Source organism: Sus scrofa, chromosome 3 (genome assembly GCF_000003025.6).
Source record: "Sus scrofa isolate TJ Tabasco breed Duroc chromosome 3, Sscrofa11.1, whole genome shotgun sequence".
Lineage (NCBI taxonomy): Eukaryota > Metazoa > Chordata > Mammalia > Artiodactyla > Suidae > Sus > Sus scrofa.
The window spans coordinates 100,136,764-100,160,646 of record NC_010445.4 but is presented as its reverse complement, the minus strand read 5'-3'; the positions used below and the strand labels follow the sequence as shown (position 1 = coordinate 100,160,646).

General features: G+C 37.4%; 1 protein-coding gene across 27 annotated transcripts in view; it reads right to left on the bottom strand.

Annotated features, from left to right (window-relative positions):
* The window catches only part of SLC8A1 (solute carrier family 8 member A1), a 433,804-nt gene that overhangs the window by 96,660 nt on the left and 313,261 nt on the right, over positions 1–23,883 (bottom strand). For 14 of the 27 annotated variants that reach the window (XM_021088307.1, XM_021088315.1, XM_021088317.1 and 11 more), the window contains 4 exons: positions 4,739–4,845; positions 1,215–1,235; positions 773–790; positions 644–658 (listed from right to left, as the gene is read on the bottom strand). In XM_021088307.1, the coding sequence (XP_020943966.1) occupies positions 644–658; positions 773–790; positions 1,215–1,235; positions 4,739–4,845 (161 nt within the window). Of the gene's footprint in view, positions 1–643; positions 659–772; positions 791–1,214; positions 1,236–4,101; positions 4,206–4,738; positions 4,846–23,883 lie in introns of all 27 variants that reach the window. The other 13 variants (XM_021088333.1, XM_021088332.1, XM_021088331.1 and 10 more) reach the window with 5 other exon arrangements.

The following is a 23,883-nucleotide window of genomic DNA, read 5'->3' as shown; positions in this document are numbered from 1 at the left end:
TAGATGTTTCAGAAAAGGGAGAGAAAATATTTAGGGTCAAATAAGAGGATGCTGTGAAGACACATCTTCCTTCTGGACACAAGGAAATAGCTTTAGAATTGTGCTAAAAAATGCAAAGAGCCATGGCTGAGTCCTTTTGAACTTAAGGGTTTTAAACTTTGTGCCTGGGATTCGGGTTTTTACAGAGCACTTTGTATTGCACTTCAATTCAGATTGGTGTGGTGGCAGGACAAAGGCTTGCTTTGCACTCTCCCAATAGGGCATTATCTATCATTAGGATTCTGAGCTTGGGCCATGGAGAAGGCATGGATGTGTGCTTCTCTGTTTCCTTGAGATCATCAATTACCCTGATACTCTCTGGATCATCTAGCAGGGTACACTGCCCATCATCAGTGCTATGTGTACATCTTTAAATGGATCATTGTCAAAATGTAACCAATTACTGGGTCTCCATACAAATTTGCTTATAAATAAACATAACAAACACACTGTTAATGTGTAAAATGTTAAATGTGTAAAATCAACCAGAGCATACCATGTGCCACGGCTAAATGTTAATACAGGTTACATGAGGTGTGGGTTTTGTTTGCTATTTAAGGGTATTGGGGGTGGGGGATGAAGATCATTAAAAAAATTGTCTTACCATACAGGTATTTTCCTTCATTGAAAGGAAATAAAAATGAGAAATAATTTTAAAAAATGTAAACAGCACATGGTAAGAACAGACAGTAAAAAAATCAAATTTGATTCATTAGACTTAAAAAAGTCATACCTGTTATTGTGAAGCCACCTACAAAAGAAAAAAAATAAATGTTACAATTTATTTAATTTACAACCTAGATAACAAATACCAGTGACATCAGACTGCCTGACAACCCATCCAAGGTACAAAAATTTGCTAAATGATTCTTCCAAGTAAGAAAATTATGAAAACATCCATTCATGTCTTAATCACTAATCATTCTTTTAAGACTAAGAAATTTAGTGCACATATTTAATTCTTGTGCGTACCTAAGAAATCTCTGATTTTTAAAAAAGGTTATATTAAACTAAAAGTAAACTATCTGACCTTAAAAATTATGAGGCCAAGGGCTCAAAACAACCATCTTGCTAATAAATCAGTAGAAATAAAAGTCAGAAAGCTATTGTAGCACCTGAGAGAAATGGAAAATAGTCTAGAAAAATGGAAGAAATGCAAGAAATGAAATGCTTACCAAGCTCATTCAATAACAGGGCTGTGAAGGAAACAGACAAAGACAAACACAGAATAAGAGACCAGATGAATAATGAAAGTAAGAGGAATATCAGCAGAAAGAAATCCAGGCAGATCTGATTACAGTGGTAGGGAGCTGTTGCTAAAAAATTGGTGCTTGTCAAGTAAATGTGGCATTAGGAGTATTTTCAAATAATTCCAGCATTAATTTCTGCAAATGTGATATATATATAGATATATCTATATCTCTATATATCCATATATATATATCACTTTATATGTTATTTCTGGGCTGTTAAGAAAACATTTCTACTATATGTTTACACTCTGTATACATCTAGTTTGCCAAATAGAGTAGAGACAATTTATGAAGTTAATCCTAAACTTTATTGGAGTGAGTCTTCTGCATGAAATATTGCAGTGAATTAAACATACGAAGTCTTTAATCATCCAGAATCTCCAGAAATGTACCTTTCATTCAATGAAAACAGAGAAAACATCTTAGGAAATTCCATTTTGGCTTCCTGCCCATAAGGAGATTTTGGCCCAAGGTGAAGTTCTCTCACTGGAGGGTCTATTTACATGATGTTTTAGTCATCAAGGAATATTTACTTTTTTTAAAGTCCTTAAAACTTGAGTCCCAGGAATTAGGGCTTACTTGTGTGTCCTTATCTCTGACTTCTACGCATTATAATTGGACAACCAGATGGCTTTCTGTGACGTAATTCTGTGAAAACTGACAAGGCGGGGAGGGGGTCCCTTGGCAAGGGCAGAGGTGACAAACATAATTTGTCTTTCAGGTGATGTGCTTGAAACCCAGACTATAACTGGAGCACTTGATTTTGCTGAAAGCTACTTGCCTACAAGTAGTAAATGTAAATAAACAAATAACTTCCAGAGTTGTCAATGGGAACGTTTACAGTGAGGAGTTCTGCCCAATTTCTGGGCTGCTAATGGGAGTAGCATTAGAAGATACTTTCTGAAACAAGTCCACAATTTTATTGACAGTGACAAGGATCCACTTGGCTGGTGAAAAAGAGATAGTGCTATCAAGGAATTGTAATTCGCTTTTGTAGGAAGGCATATTTTAGTAAGATGACAAATGAAAGAGCTGTATCCAAGAAGCTCTTCCTGGAGATAAAAGGCAGTTCTTTGGAGGAATACATTTAGAAGTTAAGTGCTTTTTCCTGTATGTTAATGAAGCATTTTTGATCCCATCTTTGTAAGAAGTCAGCATAATTTTCTCACGTGTCTTTTTCTTCTACCTGCTGTCTATGGAACATATTAAATAGGCTGCATTAAAACAGGTCCCCAGTGCTCCTCTCTCCATTATTCCAAAGGTTCCTGTTACCATCTTAAACATAATTAAGTCAGGAACTACTTTGTTTTTGTTTGTCTGTTTGTTTTTGTTTTCTGATGGGCTCTGAGGCCAGTGAATTCCTATAAAAGGGGGATCAGTTAAATTTCCCCAAATGTTGGCTCCATATAGGAATTAGTCCTTTGTATTTGATTGTTTTATTTACATGTAAAAAGGTACTTTTCAGGCAAAGGGATCTGATATCATCTATCATCAACTTCTCCCATCAATTGCTTGTCCACAATTAACAAGCACTATTAATAGGGATTATGCTCATTATATATACATATGTAAAATTAAATATATATAATATTCCTTTTAAAATGGCCACTATTAGAGGATAATTATGGGAGACTCTCATAAGAATACAGTATAAAAAACTATTTTTAAAGCGAATATGAAATTCCTGTCCTTCCTTCTCAAATACAGGTCATATAAAATGGCCATATAAAATGGCTCTGACTGCTTTCTTCGAATATTTGGCTGCTTTACTCCATTATTTTCTAAAAATATAAATACAAATCAACCAAAAATCTGATAAGGATACTGCTGTTATTTTTTATCTCTAGGAAAAAACTTTCATATGTTAGAAATTTGTTCATTTTAAAAGAATCAAAAGATTTTAAAGCATAAAGCTGGATAGGCCTCAAGTAAGGGCTAAGTTCTTACTGAACTATCAAATCTTTCCTACTAAAGAAAATTGATGTGAGTATGGTTTCATACACATGGTCCCTTTTAAATGTCATATCTGATGATATGAAAAATATATGCCAAATGAACACTAGGACATCAATAACACTGAGGATTTGTTCTTTTTTTTTTTTTTTTTTGCTTTTTAGTTCTGCCCCTGTGGCATATGGAGGTTCCCAGGATAGGGATCCAATTAAAGCTACGCCACAGCCACAGCAATGCAGGATCCAAGCCGTGTCTGCAATCTACACCACAGCTCACGGCAATACCAGACCCTTAACCTACTGAGCGAGGCCAGGGATCAAACCCACAACCTCATGGTTAGTCAGATATGTCTCTGCTGTGCCACAACGGGAGCTCCTGAGGATCTTCGTTCTTATTAAGAATTGTTTTTTGGAAAACTGGCTTCAGTAAAGAAGCCTAACCATTGAATTTTTCTGAAACTTTCTATTATTTGCCATTGGACTCGTCAACCATGAACAATAGGTATGTAGTAGTCTCTACCACTAATCTTTTAGGGGATATTTAATGTTTGGAACCAAATTTTAGCACGATTCCTGAGGAGGGACAAACTGAAGACTTAACTCATTCTTCTATGTTATCACTTCTGAATTTTAGAAATTTGGCATCAATCAGGCGAGTGGGCACTTCTTGAAGAAGAAGGGTATTGCTTGGTGCACTTGGGAATTAGGGGAGGGACATGACATTTGCTAAAGCTTCAAAGGAGATGAAGGATAGTACTTGGAAGCCGAGGAAGAGGAGAGAGTTAAGTGTGAGAGTAGGAGACACGGTGAGAGAAGAGTACAATTTCTCGCTGGTATGTCTTTGTATACTCTCACACCTTTCATTCCTCTTCTTATCCATTTTGGTTCCTCAAGCACAAGGGAGAAACTGCACTCTTTCTCATATTCCTCACGGTCAAATATTCTAATGGAAATGATCTTCCTGTGGGAACACAAGACAAAGGCAAAACAAATGGTTGGAGTCACACGCTCATGCCAGGTGTTCACCAAGCAGCAGGTTACTGTGATGTTATGGAGGGAGACTTGGCAACACATGGACCTCCAGGAGTATGTAAAAGGGCACCTAGGTGCTCGCAGCTGGCCCCCCACTAAGTATTCTCTGCCAATCCATCACTTTCATAAATTCTCCCTGCTTCAATCAGAAATCAGGGGGTACCCCGATTAGGAAATCAGAAAGTTGGCTTTATTTGGGTGGAGAAAGCATCGGCACCAACTTTCTGCAACGAGGCTTGACTGCACTGACAATGAATGTCTCAGGCTGTCATGTGCAGAGTGGCCAAACCTGGCTGATGGAGCTCCAGGCCAGGCCCACCGTGGTCCCAAAGGAGACCTGTGCCCTGTTACATAAATGGAGGGATGTGTGCATGGTAAGTCACGTTCTGAAGAGTGCAGGCATCCAGGGGTGGCACAGGCCAGCAGAAGCTGTTGGGCTCAGCCCTGCAGCAGCTCCCCCACCTTTCTTCTCACTCATCTCCACCAGGCGGGGCTCTCCAATCTCAAGGAAGAAGGTCTTGTTTTTCTCATACTCCTCATCATCAATTACCTTGACTGATATAGTTTTGCTGAAACAGAGAAGAATAGAAATTGACGAACAAGGGGAAGAGGAAAGAGAAGAGAAGGAACACAGGAGAAAAGCAAGATTAATGAGCTGCACTTCCAGACAAATGGCAACTGAGAAGCTTCTGGACTGTGAGACTGTTCTTCCAGAATGGGTGTGGGATAAGGCTGAGAGATTACAGAGGTCACCCCAGGCACAGCTCCCCTTCCCAGGACCACAGAATTATTGCAGCCAGAATAGAGCACTCATACATAGGTTTATCATCACCATGAGAAGCAGAAAAACAGAGATTGCAATAGTAAGAAAAGAAACATATTTATTTAGTAAGTGCCTTAAGCATAGGATTGTCTGAGCTGTGCTCTGGAATTCACTCCTTTGAAATAAATCAATAAATCAAATCAAAATACAAACACATGTTTTCTCTGAGTGATAGGCATCTAGGTCGTATTTTTTGGCCTTCATTCAGATTTACTTTATTTCCAAACATACTATTTTATCATAATTTTTTTTAAATAAATGTATAAGAGTATTGCAAAATAAAAGCCTTTTATTTCTCTGCCCCATGTCCTAGAATCAAACTCATCTTCAGGTGAGTCAGATTTTCCATGTTGATCACAAGGGGAAGTTTTTCATGTTTTGTCTGTCTTTCTAAAGATGGAAGTGGAGGCCTCCCAAGGTGGGGGGTGGGAGTCATGATGTTCTAGTTATTTTCTTCCCAAAGAAAGTTGAGTTTCAACTTTGACAAAATACACCCTTTACACTTCTTTCAAACTCCACCGATACACCTAGGCATTTCTTTCCTGCCATCCATCCTTTAGCGCTTCTTGCCTTATCATCTTCTGGTTGTGACTGACAGGCAGGTAGGGCAAATGCAAATATGATGCAAATCTCAACTCCCCATAAGCCTTGATGACTCTGAAAAGAAATTTAATGTTACCTTCTAATTAATAAGGGCTTAATCACTTTATGTATTACAACTCACAGCCCCCAAACACGTGTTTGTCCTTAAAATTTTTTTTTTTTCAGTAACTCTGGCCAAGAACATTTCTGACTAAAAATTCTGAAACAATGATTTTATATAGACACATAGTTTTAATGTCATAGGCATTATTTAATTCAGGTGGAATGTCCTAGGTCTTCTGGAAGGAAATTAGTCTATAATCTTTTCTTTTTTTCAATTGTTGATCAAAGCCATTATGTTTCATTTAGATCTATGCATGCTAAAGAGCATCAGTCTTTTCTCCTGTAAAGGAGAATAAAGGCAGAAATTGTGTTTCATTCTTTGAGTTTCCCAAAGCCTAATGCTAAATGAGATCAAATGATGGCTTCTGGTCCTTGGGAGACTCATAACCTCCTCCCTGTTTCTCAGATAAGGAGCATCCCTCCACAATCCTCAAATCCCAATCTCTCACTACTAAGGAGTTGAAGCACAAGACAGTGCCTTTGCTCTCTTATCTCGGTCCTCAAAGACTGAAATACTAAAGCTAGATGAGCAGCTGTCAATGACTAAAGCAGTACTCATTTTTTAAGAGCAGTTAGATATTTACAAACCTACCAAAAGTGTGACCAAGTCCAACCACATGTATATAATGAATAGTTCCTGTCTAACTTCTAAGACTATTTCCCGGAACTCACTTCCTTAATTTATAGATAAACCAGCCTACTCGGACTACACTGGGGGTATCTAATCATCCTTCTATATACAGAAAATACAAAATATTAGGGAAAGCACAAGAAGATATAAGAAATGATGATGTGTATGCTTTAAATTTTAGAACTGAATTTGACGTTATAAGTGAGATCAAATTTACTTTTTAAAAACCTGCCAAACGTCTATCCTCTTTGTCATCTGATTTATGCATTTTAGGTATTAATTTCCATCTGACTGCCTTGCAATCATAAACTATATTTGTACATCTCCACTAAAGCAATCAGCATCACTATAACCATGTGTGGGAAAATGCTGATGGAATTAGAAGGGCCATGCTACTGACTTCTGGACATAATGGCCCCAAATACATTATCAAGGCACTTCATCATGGTAGGATACATTAGACTGGATGTCATGTTGTGATGCTTTGCTTGTATTATTTAAAAACATCTGACATATCTTTCTCCATCTTGCACTCCCAACCCACCCCACATATATTTTATATATTTATTATATATATTATTAGATTTTATAATACATTTTATTAGACTGCAGAAATAAAGAAAGCACGGTGTAGATGGCTGGAGTCATCTTGCAAAAAGGGCAAGCACTTGTTTAGGAAAGACTCCCAGTTTCATTCCCAAAGGGCAACAGGACCACTTACTCACAAATACACAGACAAAAAACAAGTAATATATTGTTTCTTATCCTTGGTGAATTTAATCCTCTGTTGCTGTGATAGCTTTATTTTCTTTACTCTGAGTAGTTGATGAGTGTGAGAAATATAGGGTCCCACCCAATTTGTTTGTATGATAAAATAAACACTTAAAATTTATCAGTAGAGTATCATTATTTACGTTATTACTTATCATAATCCTTAGAAAACATTTTAGCATTTGAAACTGTGACCTGACCCTGGAAAATCAACTGTGAAGAAATGGAAAACAGAACTCCTGTAGGTGCCTGACAAAGACACCTAAAATAGATGGGATTTGCATAGTGGCATATTATTTCAAAATCGTTATAATACAATCAATAGGGCCACAGACAGGAGGAGTCACTAAATTATATATTGATTTTGCTTCTCTTGAGCCATAAAGCTCTTAATAGGAAACCTGATTATTAACAGATAACTCAGTCAATTTAAGAGGCAAGATAAAGTGGATCATTAGAAATTATCTCTCTGAATCAAGAGAGACAAAAGTCAGAGGGGATTGGTAATGTTCACCTTTTGCTTGGGAACAGAACTATTGCTTCCCCTAGCAAAGGTAGAGAAGGTGAAATGAACCTAAGTTGTTCTTAAAGGATCATCTCCTTGGGATGTCTTTTGTTCACTTTCCAGAGCCTAATGCATGAAAGAGACTGTCACCACTTCTTCCATCACTGGGGATATTACATGAGATAGGTTGATCTGGTGAAGACTCCAGTTCCACTAGCCTGATGATCAGCAGAAGCATACCTTTCTCTGTGTCTCAGAGTTCTGCAGTGGAAATCAAAAATCTCAAAGATTGAAGGGACTTAAAGATCCTCCAGTTTGCCCTCATTGCCACCCCATCCCACAGGGGTTTAGCACTTTTACAAGGACTCTTTCTCCCTGAGAACACAGATTAATGTTGGCTGTACTTTGATTCTATTTACCAATGGGAAGCAGTCAGACAGCTGTTGTTACTTCCTTCTTTTTTTTTTTTTTTTTTCTATTGTAGTGTGGTTAATTTACAATGTTGTATTAGTTGCGAATATATATAGCAAAGCCTACCTGTATCTGAAAGTTGTTTTTCAGATTCTTTTCCATTTTAGATCATTACAAGGTATTGGGTATAGTTCCCTGTGCTATACAGTAGTGTTGCTATTTCTTAAATTGAGAGGTTAACCAAAACAAGATTGGGATAGTCAGGTAGACCCAAGCTTTCATCCAACAACAACTCCTGCGCTATTATTGCACTGATAAGGAACAAATAGGAAAACTGCATCATGTGATTTTTTTCAACTACCATAATTATTATTTTTTACATCACTCTAAAATTCAAGAGTGTACTATAAAAATTATGTTTTCTGGAAACTCACAAAGCAGTTATATGTCTTATGATAACATTAAAACATTTAATAATTTCTCAGGATGCCCAAATATTTTATGGAAATATATTTTGGTTCTACTTCTAGGGGGGATGGTAGAAAGCATTTGGACAAGAAATATCAGTTTATTCAGTGGAGAAATATAGGTCATTCCTTCAGATTTTTGCAATGCCTCTCCTTTGATGATATTAACCCCACATCTATACTTTATTTCCCAGTCTCTCTTATCTGATGGGTCTCAATAGACCCAAACACCTTCAAACATTTTAATAAGCAGTTCTGATATCAGGTGGTGACTCAGGTAGACTGTGAAAGAGAAAAGAAAGAGATGGTTGTATTGGTGGAAGTTAAAAAAGAAAATCTCTTCAAAATATATTCTAATCTCCCATTACTAAGCCAGAGTAGTATCCGTTTCTTTTCAGATTCCAGCCTCGATTTGATCTTCTGTGGTTTCTTTTCCCTGAAACAGCTCTTGATGTTGGGAGACATGAGAAAAAGACAAGTTGGAGGATTAGAAAGAAAAGACTCTTTCTGAGTCCTTATAAAATAAAGATTTCAGTGAGGATTTCACACATGTAGATACTGCAATGCTTCTTTTACATTTTATTTTTAAAGATTTTACCTCTCTTTAGGCATACTCAGAAAGAAGTCAATGGACTGCTGAGCATTTTGCATTTATTCAATAATCAATCTCCTTAGCAGCCTGGAAGTAACTTCTATTACTTCCACTTTACAGAGGCAATAATGATTCAGAGAAGTTCACTTCCAAGGTCACAAAATGAGACTCCTGTGACTGGCTCCAAAGACCAGTATCTTTCAATTATGTGACCCACGAGGTCCTGATTCATTCAGTCGTGCAGTACTTTTATGATGACTTTGAAAGGTCTGAATAATTCTTTTGAATTAATATAGAGGTTTTTTTGTCTTATCTTTATGTTAACAAAGACTGCCTAGATGAGCAATGACAGATTTTCAATTCTGTTTGTAAAAGGCATAGAGCACATATTGTATTCAATGATGACTGCTTTAAACACTTAAATCCTTGAGGAGATAAAGGTCCTGTTAGGATTAACTGAAAAGTGCCAGGAGCACAAGTGGGCTTCCCAACTCTGAGGAATGTGAGCTGCCACCAGCAGACTTGGCCTCATCTGGGGGCCTGGCAGAAATGCAGAATCTCAGGCCCACTCTAGGTCCATCAAATCAGATTGGCATTTTATCAAGACCCCCCATATGACACTAATGCAAGTAAAAGTTAGAAGCACTGATCTAGATAGGACAAAGGGCTCTTTCATTAAGTCAGATGATAAGTTAAGAGGCCAGTAATAGTTGGCCTTGTGTTTTGGAACTGTCTGCATGGTGGAATCATGGGTGAACCTTTGCAAACTAAATGTCTGGGCTGGTCTCACTCCAGATTAGTGAGGTGGAATTCTCTAGCCGTGGGGCCTCAGCATGGATATAGTTTTAAAAAGCTTTTCAGGGGATTTTAAGATTGTAGCCAGGCCAGGACAGGCTAATGGAGAACCACCCTGTCTGACCTGATGTGTTAAATAAGGAGGAGGTATCCTTGTGAGGAAGTCAGGGTCAAAGCTGAAATTTAGATCTCATTAGCAGTCTAGGTTGAAGCATGGGAGAAACGTTTTACTTTGTCCTTCACCAGGATTTTTTTTCTGGATTATACAGAACATGTAAAGTTGTTTTCTCCTCTCAGGAAATGCTGGCCTCCACAGGCAATCTTAACAGTAATAGATGAGAAAACATTTTAACCTCTGGGCAGCAAAGTTTACACTCCTGAAGGGTGATTTCCTCCTCAAGAAATAAGAACTCGAGGCTTTTAGATAACAGATGTTCTATTTGGAAAACAGAAAAACTAAGGGTTTCAATTGGCACAGAAGATAGTAATGCTCCTATCCCTTCTCTCAGAGAGCCTCTGAGCCACACCAGTGAGAGGCCAGGTCCTGGAACTGGAAACTTTCCATAGGGAAGCTGCCACACTCAGACTCAAGAAAGAAGTGACCCAGGGCCAACCACATCTGAAGGGAAAAGATCTGGAAATTTCTCTGACCACAGAGTGATATCATAGGTAAAGCAAGTTTGAAATTTAATCCCCAGTACACGTGGTGTTAAAAGCTTCAGTATAAACCCCTATGACTCAAAAAGACAAATAGACCAACTTGAAATGGGCAAAGGATCTGAATAGACATTTCTCCAAAGAAGGTAAACCAATGGCCAATAAATAAATAAGGAGATGCTCAACAGCATTTGTCATTAGGAAAATGGGAATCAAGGCCACAATGAGATACCACTTCCCTCCCACTAAGACAGCAATCATCAAAAAAACAGATAATAAATAATAAATGTGGTGGAGAATGGAGAGTAACTGGAACTCTCTTACACTGCTGGTGGTGATGTAAAATGGTACAGAGGCTCTGGAAAAGTCTAGTGGTTCCTCAAAAGTTTAAAAATAGGGTTAGGGTTATTGGAGTTCCTGTTGTGGCACAGCAGAAACGAACCCAACTAGTATCCATGAGGACGTAGGTTTGATCCCTGGCCTCACTCAGTGGGTTAAAGATCCGGCATTGTTGTGAGCTGTGGTATAGATCGTAGACGTGGCTCGACTCCACATTGCTGTGGCTGTGGTGCAGGCCAGCAGCTGCAGCTCCAGTTCAACCTCTAGCCCAGAACTTCTATATGCTACAGGTGCAGCCCTAAAAAAAAGCAAAAAAAAAAAAAAAAAAAAAAGTAAGGTTACCATATAACCTAGCAATTCCACTTCTAGATGGAACTCAAGTGATTTAAACACATATGTCAGCACAAAAACTTACACGTGAATGCTCATAGCAGCACCATTCATAATAGCCAAAAGTTGGAAACAACTTTAATATCCATCAGCCGATAAACAAAATGTGATATAGCCATACAATGGAGTATTATTCAGCAATAAAAAAGGAATGGATTTCTGGTACATGCTACTAAAGGGTAGTGTAATATGCTTCCCAAAACATACTGCTTTGTTATACTGATTGTTTTGAGCTGAGGGCCATTAAAAAAATTACAAGCTCAGGGGGAGGCTCTCTCTGAACTCCTCCTATCTGTGAAAAAGATAGATGCTTAAAAAGGAAGTCATCATAAAAAAAAGGAAGTCAATTCTCATAAATTCCCTTACTGAGAATTTCATCATCCAGTGAACGTGATTATTGTCACAGGTGAGAAGACTAGAAGTGGACACGAAAAAAATCTTTGCCACAAACTGTCATACTGCCCATCTTTTCTTCTAAGGGCACATTCATCTTTCCTCAAAGTCATGTACAAAGCCTACCTCCCCTCTCCCCTTTCCCTATTAAGATGGTATTTAGGCTTACGTTTAAGCCACCTCAGAGAATGACTCATTTTTCCCTGAGTATCTCCCATGTAGATATGTTAATAAACTTTTGTTTTTCTCTAGTTAATTTGTATTACATGGCCTCAGCCAAGAACTCCAAAGGGTAGAGGGAAAATTATTTTTCCTCCACTACACTTTGACATGGACAACCTCAAAAACATTACGCTAAGTGAGAGAAGCCAGACACAAAAGACATTGTATGAGTCCATTTATATGAAAAGTTCAGAATAGGCAAATCCATGGAGACAGAAAGTAGATTAGTGGTGGTAGAGGGCTAGGGGTTGCAAAATAATGGGGGTGCCTTCTAATGGTTGTGGGATTTCATTTAGGAATAATGAAAATATTCTAAAATTGCTTATAGCCACAGTTGTACAATTCTGAGAATATACTAAAATCCATTGAATTGCATATTTTAAATGAATTAAATTCTCTAGTGTGTGAATTACGTCTCAACAAAGCTGCTATTACAAAACACAACAACAACAACAAAAACAAGCTTCAGGACAAATCATAGTCTAGAAAAGGCTGTTTCTTTGGGTAAGAAAAGGTTGTGAAAGAATGTGTGGGGTGAATTTTCATTTAGAAGTTTCAAATTGCTAGTACTGCTAAAACTTGGTGTGCCTCACGGCCATGAGACGGTGAAAACCATTTGCTTCAAAGCTAAGTGCCATTGCTGTGTCTGCCAGCTCTATCAGCCCTCAAGCCATCCCTCTCCCCAGGCAGAGTGCTTGCTGCTTCCTCCAGGGTTAAGGATTATTGATGTCCTGCTTTGACAGGCTAAACATTTCTGATGGATGTTACTTCAGGCCTGGCCCCCTTGGATAGTTTCTTTCTTTTCCAAAAGTATAAAGTCTTTTGAAAAAATAAGGAGCAGTGTTTCCTTCATGGGATTCATTTAAAAGGAAAGGCAAGGACTCAAAACGTGCTGCCCTTGCAAAGCCAACAGCTCTGGTCACATCACCCAGGGCATTATCCAGTGTCCTTGCTGGCACTGATTTCTCTCTACCATCAAGGAAAGACATGCTGGCTATGGGTTGCTTTTGTATCACTTGACTTAAATTGCTGGTGCATTGTAAGCCATTTTTTCCCCTTCAAAATTTAACTTGGTGAGTTGCCTGGTGATTTGAAGTTAGGGAGAGAAAGAAGCATTTGGAGAAGACCCACACATATATTCTCATCATTTTCCCATAATTGACCCAAGTCAACTTCCCCTCCAACTCACATTCCAAATAGGGTAAGAATAGACTGCTTTTCATATTATTTCTAATAATATTTTTACATCTTTTCCAGATTATTGGTGAGGAACTCTGGCATGAATCCACTTGGGAGTTTGCTCAAGGTCCCATTCTAAGTGGTCATAGAAGAGGGACAAAAGTGTAACTTGAATCCCTTGTTTCCTTTGTTGAATGCCAAGGGCACAAAACTGGAATTCAGATTACCTTGGATTTGTATCTTGACTCTGCCACTTTCTAGCTGAGATATGTGGGCTAGCTAGCATTTTTCTAAACGATGTTATCATCCATCATTTGGGGATAATAAAACACTTAACAGAAACTGTAATAGTCCCAGTGTGGCAAATATTTGGAGAGAAGTCTAATTTGAAAAGATACATGTACCCCAATGTTCAATAGCAGGACCATTTATAATAGCCAATAACCTAAATGTCCATCGACAGAGGAATAGATAAAGAAGATGTGGTATACAAACATACAATGGAATAATACTCAGCCATAAAAACGACATAATGCCATTTACTGCAACATGGATGGACCTAGAAATTATCAGGTTAAGTGAAGTAAGTCAGACAAAGACAAATATCATATGATATCACTTATATGTAGAATCTAAAATACGACACAAATGAACCTATCTGCAAAACAGAAACAGACTCACAGACCTAGAGAACAAACTTATGGTTACCAAAGAGGAAAGTGGGGGAGGGGAATACATTAGGGGTTCGGGATAAGCAGATACAAAAAATGCCATATATAAAATAGATAAAGAACAAGGTCCTACTGTATATAGCACTACATTCAAATATATTTGAATAATGTATTATAGAAAAGAAGCTGAAGAAGAATATTTATCTATATCTATATCTGAATCACTTTTCTGTACACCTGAAACTAACCCAACACTGTAAGTCAACTACACTTCAAAAAAAAAAAAAAAAAAAATACTAGCTAGCTTCCTAGTCCCAGCCTCAACAGGGTCACCCTTACCAGGTTAGCTGGATGGATACTTAGTGGGGACTGAAGTTGTACTTTTCCTGGAGCTCCTGCTATGAAGCAGAACATGACAAACCAGGATGGTGCTATTCTGTAATTTAAATAGCCTCCAAAGATGAAAGTTGCTGAAGTAGCTCAAGCAAAGTAATTCTCCAGGAGGCATTATCATCTGATCTCTTTGCATTATCAGATGGTAACTGAAGGCTGCTTCAAGCAGAGCAAGGGGCAGGGGCATTTAAAATCCTGCTGTTCCTTGAAGGATACCAAGGGAGTTTTACAGAGCCCTGGAGTGGGGGTTTTCTGGTAGAAAACCTAGCTCTATTCTATTTTCCTCTCTTACTTTTGAATCTGAATGGCAACTCATTCATTCGTTCAAATGCAAGATAGGAACAAGTGTAATTCTTTGGGGGCTCTCTCTTAGCAATCAATTGTGAACTTTAGTCTCAAAGGATAAACTTCATAGCTACCTTCTGGTCCCTAGAAGACACATTAGTTGACCACTTGAAAGAGATAAGGATCCTAGAATTAGTGCTCAAATAAATAGTACCCTGGGAATGCTAGATCCCTCCTCAAAGTTCTATCCTATGATCACAGGCTAATGTGACAATCACAAGAGTAAATTTGCTAAGAGAAGATTATATATATATATATCCTAATTTTGTGATATATAAAATTTATACCTTGCCCTTGCTTCACTCCCCTGCAGCGAACACACTTCAGTCTTTAGGAGGGTAAAGTAATAAGGGTTTGTTATCTAAATGTGCACTGAGACAGTTTGTAAATTTAGTGAAAAACAAAGAGGATCCAACACTGGGCACCATGTTGAAATACATCAAAATAGATCTTAGTCTAGATTTATTTTTATCGTTTAATAATACGGACATTGTGCAAATTCCATGAGAGGAACTTTTATCAAAATGTTGGAGGATTCTCATCAACTTTAAAATGATTCCTTAATTTGTGAGTGCTGTTTGTAACCTGAGATCTTCACTGTAATCCTTAAAGTGAATGAAAAAGGTAAAATTCTCTAGAAAAAGTTGTTTTAGCAAATTCCTCAAAGTTGAGGATAATGTTATGTGTACTTTGAGACCCTGAGCATCTTCTTCTCTACAAACCAAACACATAGAGAAACGTATGTTAAATCCTCAATTTGTCACTGCCCTTTAAAAGAATTTGGAATTAAATGAAATTGCTGCTGTTGAATTTGAAAGCAATGGTTGGCTTCCCAACCTTTTCAAAAATTATGAGCATTTTCAACATTTTTGAGTTGTCATTAGATATGAGACTCTCTCTAGAGATTATTTACACCTTCAGACGCTCCTCCTTTGTCAAGGTTCTTTGTTCATAGTAAAGACTTTCCCTCGAAAGCAATGGAAAGATTTCACTCTTAGTACATTCTAGGACAGCAGCTATTCAGTGCCGAGAAAGCATCTGTATTCAAAAGAGGCCAGCTTTAAAAGTAGAACAGCAAGAAATAAAGCTGGGCTTTCTTAAGATTTTTATTCATATCCTCTCTCTCTTTTCCTTCCTTCCCTCCCTTTCTCCATAGCCACAAAATAATCAATGACAAATCAATCTCTCTCTGCATGAATTCATATAAAACATTCTAAAAGGAAGGATGCCAAAAAGTTTTTTCGAACGTAGCTAAAATAAATCAATAAATAATGAATTGATACTGATTTTGACATCTCACATTTCTATTCCATGTCTTATCTTACTGCTATTTTATATTAGATTAAGCAATCAATCTTTATGACCTCACATTGTTGCAGGTGTTAGAATGAGCTCCCTTACTGTCGCCTTGAGGATTATTTTGAGCTAAATGCAGTCAAGACCCCGGGGGTTCATGTGAAGCTACTGTCCCCCCATTAACTACCTAGATGAATTTAAATTGGAGATTTTCCCCAGAAAAAGAGTTATTACCAGAGATAAATTTTATCCAAGTGGCCCCACCTACATGGCAGGGCAAAAATCTAATTCCCAAGCATCCGTTCTTCCCCTTACCATCCTGTGAATGATGCTCCTGACCTTGGAAGTCCTAGGCCTCTATCCCATTCCTTAGCTCAGGATGGCATTTATCTCTTATTTAACCTCTTTGTCTCTGACCCTCTTAGGCATGTTGGGTTCCTATATGTATGAAATTACATTTGAATTTTCTCCTATTCATCTGTCTCAAGTCAATTTGATTCTTAGACCAGCCAGAAGAACCTAGAAGGGTAGAGGAAATTTTTCTTTCTCCCCTGACATTATATATTCTACAAATACATTTGGATTTTAGTTTTGTATTTCACAATGGAGGCCTATGGTTTACAGAAAAAAATAAATAATAAATAATAATATTTACTGACCACATACTCAGTGGGTATAAGGTTGAAAAGGTAGGTTTGGTTCAGGTTTCTTTAACCTGAAGGTGTCATGAAGGAAGATCCCCAGGGAGTCTATTAAGTTATTCCAATGTTAATTTATTTCCACAGTAACATAATTATTAAGACTAATCAGGTTCCTGCTACCGTGGCCATGGCTCCGAGTAGTTCTACACACTGGCGGGGGGGGGGGGGGGGGGGAGGACATGACCTCCTAAAATGCTGATTTAGGAAAGGGATTCAGATGGTCAAGTTCTCATTTGCTGTTTACTATCTGCACCTTTGTGGGCTATTTACTCTTCCTAAGGCTCCTGCTCTAAAGTGGTTATGAAAATAGTTTTATCTCATCTGATGCTGCAAATAAACCATGATAACACATATAAAAGGCTTAACACAGAGCCTGGCATATATTACATACTAAATGAATATTAGCCATGTCTACTATGACCACAGGCAATATTGTGTCAAGAACTGGGACTCTTGGAATTGAACTGCCTATAACTCATGTGAATGCCTTAGTTCCTCACCCGTAAAGATGGAATAATTATATCTATATCATGAGGTTTTTCAAGGAAGAATAGGGGAAAACAGAACAGGACAATGTACATAGAAAGGGACTAGGAACTGAAACATTTCAATAAAGCTAATTTACTGATATCACAAGGTAGGTTAGTAGAAATCACTAAAACCGATTTTTTTTTTAAAGCAAGGTTTCAGTGTATTTATTAGCATTTGTTTTCCCTGCTAACCTAGGCAAACCTCATTCTGAACAGACTTCTGTCCCTATTTACATGAAACATCATAAGTTGGCAGAATGTACAAGTTTGTGTTAGCAAGTTTGTACTTCATGGGCTCTTTTTCACTAAATACAATTAAAATAATATCAGTTGCTTTCAGATAAAACACTTCTTAAAGTGTTTTTTCCTGCTGATTAATCTCATACTTGCTCATTGTTGAGAATCTGACAAATGTAGAAATAAAGGAAAAGAAATAAAAATCACGCACAAGCCTACCACTAGAGATCAGCATTGAACATATAAAAGTGTTTTGTTTTTAACTTTTAAAACATGCAGTTGCATAATTTGGACCACATTTTGTGTGTATATATGTGTGGGTGTGTATAAATAAAAAATTCGGTGTCATGATTTTTCACTTCATGTTATATTTTGGACATTTCCCATGGCATTAAAAAAACTTAAAAACTCTCCTTTAAAATGGCACAAGATGTTCCATGAAATGTCTTTACAATTATGTAATTAACTATATCTTTACATTTACATGTAATAATGAATTAAAATAACAATAATAATGGATTGTGGGCCATTTTTTCCTCTCTACTGTTCCTATTTAAATAGACTGATCTATATTTTATAGGGTGAGAAAGAACTAAAACAAGCCAAAAATATTATGAACTTATGGTGCTTTCTTATGGTTGAACTACAAGGGATTATTTCCCTTAGAGGTGAATTGTTACTTCCCTAACATCCTCTTTGCATGCTTGGGCCCCATCCTGGACTCCTAACCTAGATGGTAAGCTTCTTCTTCTACTGGTCTTTATTGAAGTTCTTGTCTGAACTGTGCCTGTTGGAAAATTTGTACATCCCCCCATTTTTTTTTTTAGCCTTTTTAGGGCCATACCCATGACATATGGAAGTTCCCAGGGTAGGGGTCAAATCAGAGCTACAGCTGCTGGCCTATGCCACAGCCACAGCAATGCCAGATCCAAGCCAAGTCTGTGACCTAAACCACAGCTCACGGCAACATCGGATCCTTAACTCACTGACTAAGGCCAGGGATCGAAACCACATCCTCATGGATGCTAATCGGATTCATTACAACTGAGCCAAAATGGGAATTCCTCTACATTCCTTTTTAAAAGAAGAAATTCTCTCCCTGGTCATTGCTAACTTTTTGGCTAGTTTTGCTGAAAATTTTTTCAAGAATCATCCACCAGTGTTGTTTCCCTAGAAGGCCATTCTGGCTATGTTGCTAAGTTTCTATTGATTCTCTAACAAATAGTTCCTTATGCTAAGTTACTCACAAATACCAATGACTAATGTCCTTCTACTAACCATCTATTCCCAAGCTTACCATCAAAAAGGCATTAGTCATTTTCCACTTAAATTCAGACCTCATCTTCCCACCCTACTTTCCAGTCTAGAACAGTCCTCGATCCTTGGTCATAGAAACCTCTTGGTTCATCTGTCTTTATACAGCTGGTCAAACTGAGACTCACTGAAATTAGTCAACACCCCAAAGCCGATGGATGCCAGAATCAGGATTAAAACTCATCTCCCAATTCTTAAATCCACATCTGGGATTCATTTACTCTGCAGTTATCCTACTTTTTTCTTCTCGGTGCTGCTGACATCAAAATCACCATTCTCTGTAGAAAACCTCCTCCCTCCCCCTTTTCTTGGCTGCACTTGCAGCATGTGGAAGTTCCCAGGCCAAGGACAGAACTCCCACCACAGCAGTGACCTATGCCGCTGTAGTGACAATGCTCAATACTTAATCTGCTGTGCCACAAGAGAACGCCCTCCTCTCTCTATTTAATGAAGTAAACACTGATGCTGATAACAGGAGATGCATGATTTTCTTCATTAACTCACTGCCTTGTCATCATTGTCTGTTCTGCTGATGAATGTTTTCTAAATTAAATGGCCCATACAATGGAAACATGGACTTCCTTTAGTGAGGATAGCTGAACAGAATCAGACCTGGTGAGACTTTGACATGAAAAGAATCTACAACATCCACAGAAACACTAAATAAAGAGTAAATAAACAGTAAACCATAGTCTTATTCATATCCCAAGGCTTCTGGGCAACACATTTAGCAGTTGTCTATCTTTTCATTTTTCTCTTCTTATTTCCTTCTTCAACCAGTTTTGGTGTGCCACCTAATAAGGAAACTGATGGTCTATTTTCCTGAGATGAGAATGGTCAATAATTGTGTGTATTTTTTCATTTAAAATATACTTCAAATTTTAAAGAGATCCCATTTGCTTAATTTAAAGGGAGTAGTTATCGAAGGAATTAGCTCTGCAGCCAGGTGGCAAGCCTATAATTGCTCTGAATAGTGGGTCTCCAAGTGATGAAATACTTCCTGAGTATCTAATCACCAACAGTTAAAAGTTAAAACTGATATAAACTGCAAGTCACAAGTTATTACCACCAAAACATCAAGGGCCTCAGTATGCTCCCTACCCTCTGTAGAGGCTTTCCACTGTTTACGGGACCAGGACACAATTCACTAACTATGGATTCACACTGAACTCTTCAGGATAGCATTTACTTGGATATTTAAATCTTTCCCAGGTACTCTATTTAGCTAAAAACCACACCAGTTATATTCAGAGTTTGTTATTTGTAACAGAAGGGACCCAAGGCCCTTTATAGGCAATTGTTACAGAAAAAATCAGTAAGAAGACAATTAAGCTTCTTATTGATTCCAACTTAAAATCAAAATTTGAACTGAAAATGTGTTTTGCTTTTTTATTTTTTTTCTTTTATGTTTCTTGTTTATAATGGAAGTTTTCCCCAGTCAGACTTTACAGAACCAGAGCATGTTTACAGAATGCAAATAATGACATTGTTTAACAAAACTGAACCACTAGACCAAACACAGTGACAAAGTACTTAGTGAGCAATTCTGGGATTAATTATAGGGACCCTGATGAGCTGCATTTAAAGTGCATATTGATTGAAGGGGAAAATCTGTAAGGAGGCTTTACAAATTTTTTAAATTTTATTATGGATTGTATGTAGTTCACAGTTAGTGCTCAAAAAGCAAATCCTCACCATTATATCAGCTTTTGATGTAGATATAATCTTCTTATAGGGAAAGGTTATTGTTTCCGGATTTGTGCTATTTTATAAATTCTCTAGAAAGTTTGCACTTTTGTTTGGAGAATCTTACAGGTAGCAGGGACATGAGAAACTAGATTTTCATTTGCAATAGAGATTTATAGATTTTGGCTATAAATAGTTATAAATATATATAAATGTATATTTATATATTTTTATAAACATACAAATATTTATATATAAACATTTTTATTCTTATATAACATATACATATTTATATATGTTATAGCAGCATGACTTTTCTCTCTACAAATTTCAATTTCATCAAATGTAAAATGGGAGTTGACACGAAAAACAAATGAAATAATGTACATGAAAAAAATCATTTAACATATTAAGCATTTTCAAATGTAAGGTGTTAACCTTCTCTTTTGCAGCTTAGGTCTCTTGGTTGTAACAATCGTTCCATTATTGCTTCTTCAGTTTCACTCTGAAATATGTATGCAATATGTATAGTGTATTAATATTCTAATAGTCACTTTTGAAAAATAGGAGTTTATTATATAAACAGAAAGGCAGTAGTATCTGATATCTATCCATGGATCTCCCTTCAGAGTTACATTTTATGTTTACCTAACTAAAACTTACAATTTATAGTAGCATATACAACTGACTGCTAAAACATGAGATAATAATTCATTAAATATTTATTAAGTTATTCTTCAATTGGATTTTAGCATTTATGTTAACTTTAGGTAGAAATAGATTTAACATATTAATTATAATATATGTTTCATTTAATAAAATGAAAACATGAGGGAAATAGAGTACATCTTAAGGACAGGTCTATGTATCCTGAATAAATCCTACAAATTCAGGTTTGTTTGTTTTTTTTTTTACTATTTAGACCTTAAAATATTATTTATCAATTTTCCCCTCTCTATTAACTTGCTGTCATGGTGTTTTGGTGTATCATTTATAAGACCTGAATTCTAAATGAGTTATCTCTAAGTTTCTGGAATAATCAAAATTCTCTTTATTGTTTTAACTAAATGTTTTTCATGAAGTAAGACTTCCTGATATACATATTCAAAGGTTAGTGAGACTGGTAGTGGAACTGAAGAGAATCTATATAAACACATTTCTGGGTCTTCAGAGCCCCTGATAACATAAAATCTTCTGGCAAAGCCATCTACACTCAATAGCAACCATGTCGCCAAGGGCCAAGACACCCTGGGTACTCCATGTGCATTCCCCACGGCAACAAACACAGTGCCAGGACATGATGTCTGCTTACCTGACATCTGTAATTGACATAGCTATTCCCATTGTACAAATATGTACTTGAGTTTGTGCCGGTCCATCAAAGTCTCTTAGATTTTTCAGTAAAAAATAGCCCACATGTGTTTTAGATGAAAAGATAGGCTTCTTAGCATAGATTTTTTCTGTGAAAGTGAGTAAAACGACTATCATGTACATGATTCAAGCTCAAGGGTCAAGTGAACTTACCAGGCATGTTGTTTTGTCCAGCCCAGCCATTCCACAAATTTTACCCAGTATCTAATCAAATGTCAGACCCATGTTAGGCATCAGGGATAAAAAGAAGAATAAGCTCACAGCTTAGAGGGGTGACGGGCATGTTAACCAAAGATTAGCTATGTGCTCTGTATGTGTTAACTATAAGCATGAGCTCTGTGCTGTGGGAGCTCAAAGGGCGGGCAGCTTCACAAATGGCATGAGTAATTGGACTGAGTTTTTTTTTTTTTTTTTTCCTATATTAGACATTTCTTCATTTTACTTCTTTAATTTTAGTCGTTACTTTTACCAACCAATCTTCACATCATCTTAAGAAGCAGTAGATTTTAGTCAGGTGGAAATGCAGCAAAAGCTCAAAGATAAAAAAAGAAAAAAAACAAACGACGTAAATAACAGAGAAACAAAAAGGCACATCACATTTAAGAAGGGGGAGGTGCTGCCTGGCTCCCTGTTTCCCAGGCACGTGTACATGGAGGAGGGTTAATGGGAGGTGTATCAAGAGAGAGAGACTGGGGTCAGTAGAAATATTAAGTCATCCAGGCACAACTTGGTAATAAAGAGTTAACGGGCCTTTTAGATTACGGACACTGCCATGATCAATTGTGACCTTTAGGATAACCAAGGTAACTAGGGGATGAAGTTTGCGTTTTTTTTAGAAAAACTAGATAAAAGTGAAGGAGAGGGCCAGGGAAGCAGCCATGGAGAAAATGCTCTCCCTTGGATCAGCACTGCCTAAAGTCCCTACCAGAATAGTCAGCTCAGGCACTCTCCAGCAGCATGTTTTGAAAAAGGGCATGGCTCGCAGCCTCTAGTCCAGCTCTGTCAAAGTAGAAGAAATAGGGAGAAATTGTTTTAACTTCTCTTCTTCAACTTCACCTTCCTTAAACCTTGTCTGTAGTTTAGAGAAAACAAATCGAATTCCATGAAATGGTCTCTCTGAGCTCCTTCTTTGGCCTGCAACCATCAACTTCTTATAGCAAGACAGAGGTAGTAAAATACAAATTCTGTGGGAGAAAGCATCACCAGATTGGGAAACTGACCTGGTTTTCATGAATCATTATCTACCACTAATTCAAGTTTGAGCACATATTTCATTTCATTTTTATCAACTGTGAGTGGTTTGGGCAAACTTTATGACAAAGTGATATCTAGATGTATATGTTACCTTTTTCAATGAAAATGTCAAAAACTGAAGTCTCAGGTTAATGAATTACATGGAAAATTGCAATCACATTACACTATCTTACACAGTATTGGCAGGAGGATTGGTGAGAGAATGTAACCAAAATGATGTCATGAAATGGAAATTTACAGGTTGGGGTATGGAAAAGGGTAGAAAGAATATCATTCTCCTGAGAGGTCACTGAGGAAAGTGATTCTTTGGTTACTGAGCAGGCTGTGTGTATGTGTGCATGTGCGTGTGTGTGTGTGTGGTGTGTGTGTGTGTGTGTGTGTGTGTGTGTGTAGAATAAAAGAAAGAGAGAAAATGGAAAGAACAGAGTGTCTTGAGGTCTAGGATGAGAAATAGTAATTTACTATGGGAGGCAAACGAGATTGAAAAAAATGACTGAAGGCGTGAATAAAATGACATCTGTTCCTTGCACGTCTCTGTGTTAGGTAGATCAGAACAATGAGCAGTTGAAAGCAAAAGATATATAACAAGGGTTCAGCTGCAACAGTTGGCGTTATGTCCAATGGCCAGGCCTGATTCAGCACAGTGGGATGAAACAGACTGCAAAGAGGACGAGACTGAAATTCAATCTGCCCACTGGACTAGAGCAGGGGGCTGAGAATGAGAAAGGCTGTAAAAAACCACCAAATGGAAATACATAATAGATGAAAATCAGGTAAGCCATTGGGTAAGATGGGCAAGAAAGCATGCAACTGAATGAGGTGGACTTGAGGATAAAGCAACACAGGAGTTCCAAGGTCAAAGGGTTGCATATAGCATCATGTATGAGAACCCTATCCTCACCTGGGAGAGGCACAGATCCTCCATGCGA